A 6,195-nucleotide genomic window follows, 5' to 3' on the forward strand; every position below is an offset into this window, starting at 1 on the left:
TCTAAAATAGCGCTGGACTGGCTAACAGGGCCAGATTATTATACAGATTTAGTAACAGAAGAATCGTTTGTTCAGCCATATTCTCTGAAGGCCCTGCTTCACTGTAACCCTGATAAATGCCCAACGAAAATTAAGAAGACGCCTGTGATCTATAATGTAATTCAGGCCTGGTATAAATTATCAAAAAAATTAAATAGTTCTCACTGCTACTCTAAATTTCTGACTATAGCAGGAAACCCAAATTTTACACCAGCCTTAAATTCAAAAATTTTCAACGAATGGGCTAAAAAGGGTTTAAGATATATAGACCAGTTAAGAGACCCGGTTACTGGAGTCTGCCGATCAATGCAAGATTTAATTCAAGAATATGAAATTTCTAATAAAGATTTTTTTCCCTTTTTTCAGATACGGCATTTCCTACAGGTCCTTCTACAGGACATACGGGAGGTCACAATTTTTGAAATATTAGATCCTGTATTTATGCTCTTTAAAGCAGGGAAATATAATATAACCACACTATACAAATTAGTTATGAATCGGAAAGGCTTGGATAATGTTAAAAAGTTAGCAGATTGGTGGAAAGTCTCGGTTGATACTATATATAAAAGCTATAGGCGCGCAGATGCATCAACACTCGCCACTGCCTGGAGAGAATCACACACGAAAACTATTAACCACACCTATATCACACCGCGTATGAAAGCATTGTGGGATAACCTAGGCTCTTCTTGTCCTAAATGTAGACAACTTAAAGCAGACATAAAACACTATTTTTGGGGCTGCTCAAAGGTTAGGAAATTCTGGAATAAGATTAATCTTTGGATGAATAAAGTTAATAATACCCAGTTTCAATTAAAAGAAGACCATATCTTTTTCTTTATAGACATCCATAAAGAAGGATTAAATAAAAACACACTACATTTAAATACGGTAATAATGACAGCTAGGTTATTGATTCTTAAATATTGGAAATCGTTTAAAGCCCCTAATCTGTCAGAATTTATTCAAAAACTTAAAAACCAACTCATAATGGAACAAATGGATACTTCGATAAACTCTGAGGCACAAATCAAACATTTCTTGATTAAATGGAAGAATGTAATTAACAGCCTTCCTAAAGAAATTCAATTGTTACTAATCTCGCCTTTTCGAGGTACAGAAACTCTAGAACTGGCCCTAATGAATAATGAATTTCCGGAACTACAGCTGGATTAATACTATTTAAACGGAAGTTTGCTTGTAGTTTGGGTAGTGGGTGGAAGCAACTCGAGGGAAATCTATTCACTTTTTTTTTTTTCCCCCATCTTCTTGGGAATTTAAAAAGGTAAAATCACCAATACATTGTTTGGGTATAAGTAACTAAGAGAATTATAGAAATTCAGGAATCAAGTGTGAATTTACACATTATTATTTAAATGTCTAAAAGTAACTTTGTAATTTTGTAAAAGAGCGGCTTTAACTTATTTATTGTCGTCTCTTGCTTGGTTATGTTTCTGTTTTGTTTTTTTTATGCTTCTTGTGTATGTGTTTTCTTTCCCTTTTTTTCTCATTTCATATTATTGTTCTATAAATGTGTTGGTTACAAATAAATATTATAAAAAAAAAAAATACTTCACAGACTCTAAGGCAAAAAGGTGAGAAACAAAAAAGTTTTTTCTTTATACTTTGCTGTAAATTAGTACAGTTATATTGTTCTCCTTTTTATGTTACTCCCTTTCTACAAGCGCTCAAGTTTGGAACCCCTTGAAACTACCCATTTTTGTTTGTTCCATTTTGATGATAGTGGAATCACCAGACTAAGCTGCTCAGAAATACATCAGGAGGAACTGTACACAAAGCAAAGGAAATTTTTGCATTAATACACAGCGCAAGCCTAAACAAATTTACCTATATATATATATATATGTGTGTGTGTGTGTGTGTGTGTGTAAAATGTATTTACCATCTCAAGATACAACCATTATATTTGATATAGTTTGATCATATTTGGATACCCATAAAAGTGACTGAATTCTGAAGATAAATTTTGTTTTCATTTTATAACGTTAATGAGGTTAGTCTGATTAAAGTGCAAACATGAAATTGCTGTGATTATAATGTGATATAATAGGAAATTAATGTGAATAGGCAACGGGGAGCCTGAGCTATTGGGAACATTGGTGGGGATGACTGATAAAGCGCGTGAGGGGATAAAACATGAAAGCAAAACATTCTATGTAAGATCTGTTACCTCTCATCCCCCGAGGATGTCCGACCAGCCAAATAACCAGCCCTCTGACCCCTCCTGACAGCAGATTCATCATTGTTACAGACATAAAACTGCTGAAAGAAGAGGCCAGGGAGAGGCACATCCTTGTCCTCTTCTGCACCAGACAAACCAACGTTGATGTGAGCCGTAAACCTTCCTTCTTCTTAAACAGATTACTGGAACAGCAACATAATCAGGAATAATAGTGTTATGGTTTATCGAATACTTTATTCTGCGGTGCTTACCTCAACCTCTATCTTTTCCTATGCAAATAGCATAATCACATGACATTCTGGTTCCTTTCAGAAGAGACAATATGAACAGTAACAATGACAAAAGTTACATTACTATATCGTGAACAGCTTACCACAGCTATAATCCTACTAATAGCTCACAGCTCTTAAGGACAGGTGAAGCTTAAATTATGTATAAGATTGTATAATTGTATAATTGTATAATTGTGTATAAGAAGTGCTGTGAAACCACATGTATGTGAAAGGGCAGGCTATTGTTCCTCTCACTAGCTGTTACTTAATTCATAAAGATAAGGTCCCTAACATCTAATAATTCTCCTGCACCTTACAGTTAACCAAAATCTATCAAGCCTACCAGTTAGAAGATAGAGAACATATTATGAATTTGAACACAAGTGCAATTATTATGGTACTAGAAATCATACAAAGAAATCAGTATTTTTGTCCACAACGAACGTACCTGAAATGGGGGAGAATGACCAAGGTCAGCTGTTTCCATAGGATTTGGCACCAGAATACCTGAATATGTTTAAGGAACTAAAAGGTGTAAGACTCACATTCAGTGGCTCCTTTGACTTTCCCTTCTTCGACTCATATTTGACCTAGTCGGCAATAACAGTCTCTAAGCTTGACGCATTCAGTTTGGAGGTTACATGATCTCAACCTCTGCCCCCAGACTCATGGAGGTTTCTGTAAGAAACATAAATATTGGGTGAGTGGAAACTGGAATCTCTTCTGTGACATCTAAAAACACAAATTCAATATCACTCATTCCTTCAACAACAACCACTTCTTCATGGTCTAGTGTTGTAGTGAGCTCAAAACCCTGCTTCTCTTCAGTGACTTCAATGCCTCTATTCTCCTGCTCCTCCATCACCACAATTATCTCCATGCACACGTCAATATTATTCCAAGGAAAGTGCATATAGTCAAAGATAACCCCCACTGGGCTTCTAGATGATGGATCCTGATGAAGCAACTTGCAAAACATATCCTGAGCCTCTATGGTGAATTTCCCCCATGAAGCAGATACAGAGCTCTCGTGTCGGTTGTCTTGCCAACTGGTAAACATCTGATAGTTTGGATCATGTTCTGCAGCTTCTTTCCAGGGAAAACACCCCGTGAGAATGACATAAAGGAGCACTCCCATTGCCCAAATGTCAATAGAAGTATCCAGGAGAAGGTACTCATTGGGCGTGAGGGCACACAGCTCTGGAGACATGTACGGGATTATATGAGACATAGACGATATAAGAGTGCCAGCATGTTGGGTGAGACCAAAGTCACTTAGTTTAATTTGGTAACATTCCTTGTCCATCAGCAGCACATTGTCAGGCTTCAGGTCTCTATGCACCAGACTCCGACTGTGCATGTATTCTAGGGCCCCAGTAAGTTGTAGGGTACAACGCTTTACCATCTCTTCTGGAATCCCAACCTAAAATTGAGAAACCAATATAAGTAATTTTATATAAACAAATGTGTCACTTATTTTGTTATTAGACGGCAAAACTAAACACAACTATAGAAGCTTTATAGACTGAAGAAACTGATATACGCATTACAGAGCAACATAAGGGACAAAAATCAGAACAGGAAAGGATGTAACTTATAGTAAAAGATCTTGGGATTCTAACAGGTATAAAACTATTTTTAATTACAGAAAATAGTAGTGAAAATAAGAAGGGTGGATTAATAAAAATATGTTTTGCTGAATCTGACATTTTAAAGGGGTTCTTTATTTCCCTATATTAGTATGGCACGGGCATCAATATCAGGCAGTTTTTAACTCCATCCTTACCTCAGCCTCAATGATGGATTGTAAAGTGCCAGCTATTGCCAGTTCCTGGGTAAAGATGTAGTGCTCAGATGTTTCTATGTAGGAGTTATGGGTGGTGATGATACCCGGGTAATCTGACAGATCTAGGGAGATGCTCAGTTCCTGGAAGAACATTTTGGGAATAGTTCTGTCCTTCCTCAGAAGTTTAAGTGCAACAGATTTACCTGGTGAAAAAAAAGAGAAGACAACTTGTAAATAATATATTAATGCAATATTTGTACCCCTGGGGGCCTCTGGAGCATTGACAAGGGGTACTCAGTGACTTCACCCTGATACAGTAAATATTCAATGTATCTTTTCTACCTTCATGCACACTAACAGGTCAAATCCTACATCCCTGTATCACTGATTAGTTACTCACTGACTGTGACTGAATCACTTGTACTCATGTCATGTCATGGAAATCCTTATAGACCGGCCAGTAAATGCCGATAGAAGTGTGTCACATGGCACTGTGAAAAGGTGTCACAAGGACATGTAAGAGGTATAGGGCCACAGTGTTCTCTATCCAGGTATGCTACAATGATATGAGCCTAATAGGCTAAATATTACATGAATATTACACCCCTCATCATAGTTCTTTTGCCTAATAAAAGTAACACAATAATATTATATACTGTATATATATACTGTATATATATATATATATATATATATATATATATACACACATACACTATAAGCTATGTTTGCATATAGTAAAACTGAATTCTAAAATAAATGACTGAAAACTATTTCTCATACCAATGTGTCACGTTCTGCAATATGCTGCCATCTTGTTTTTTTTACCTAATAATATTTATATGCCGCAGTTAGTGTATTACTGTATCTGTACTTGCTACAAAATAGATGATAAACACAGATCTATGTGAATATTTCTAATACAAAAAATGTATCCACCCAATTAGACTGGTGCAACATACCTGTGTCTAGTTCTTTTGCTAGTAGGACTTTGCCGAAAGTTCCATGACCCAGCTCCTTGATCACATGGTAATGTGGAGACAGAATATGGGACATCTCCATTTTTGCCTGAAAGACGTTGACGCTCTGCAAACATAAATGTTGATATTAACGTCACATTATCACTTTGGGCAACAGAGAGAGATGCAGTCGTAACATATGTGCAGTGTCTATTGTCTTATATTTAACACTGAACGTGTATATTGTCTAGTTAAGTCCTACAAGTGCTGGGGAAGGTTAATTAAATAATAATTGTTGTTTTATAAGAGATTGAATATGTACATATAATGCTTAGGGGTTGGCTATTTCTGTATTTTATAACTTCAATGCATCTTTATAATAGGCAAAATATTTTACCAATGCAATTAGATTCTTGCTAAAAACTATCCATGTTAATTAACGTTTCCATGCAATTAATTCTCTACAAATCATCTGAAAATTAGGGTATTATTAAATTAGTAATTACAGAACTTTCTTATCTGCCTGAAATAAATGTAATCATTATTACACTGTGACAAAAAATGTTATTGTATATTATTTTATAATAAAAAGTAAAACTTACCTACCAGTATGAGAGTTCTCCTATGGTTGGTTTGTAGTGCCGCTATGTATCTTCAGATACTGTATCTCAGCTTCAGGGACGTCCTGTCCCAAAACTTCACCTTGTTCCTGTGAGAAGCCTTTTGGTGATAGCACTGGGTGCAAGATAAATATTTCTGAGGACTAATGGCCTTTCCCTGTCTTATATAGGGGAACCAAGCTTGACCCAACCCTGGCAGGCTGGGAACACCCACAGCCCTATTTATATGCTAATGATTTCCTTAGTCACTGCCTGGGTACTCATAACAAAGCTGTGTTTATACAATGGATGTAAGGTATCCTTGGGGGAGGTGCTA

The 6,195-nt window shown here is 36.2% G+C and overlaps 1 protein-coding gene across 1 annotated transcript; it reads right to left on the reverse strand.

Moving 5' to 3' along the window:
- Positions 1-3,151: 3,151 nt before the first annotated feature.
- On the reverse strand, positions 3,152-5,362 carry LOC128641611 (serine/threonine-protein kinase SBK1-like). Its single transcript, XM_053694149.1, has 4 exons — positions 5,263-5,362; positions 4,301-4,503; positions 3,328-3,937; positions 3,152-3,291 (listed from the first exon to the last, which is right to left on the reverse strand). Exons 1-4 carry the CDS (start codon positions 5,360-5,362, stop codon positions 3,152-3,154), a joined length of 1,053 nt encoding a protein of 350 aa, XP_053550124.1.
- Positions 5,363-6,195: the final 833 nt, after the last annotated feature.

This window comes from Bombina bombina, chromosome 11 (genome assembly GCF_027579735.1).
Source record: "Bombina bombina isolate aBomBom1 chromosome 11, aBomBom1.pri, whole genome shotgun sequence".
Classification (NCBI taxonomy): Eukaryota; Metazoa; Chordata; class Amphibia; order Anura; family Bombinatoridae; genus Bombina; species Bombina bombina.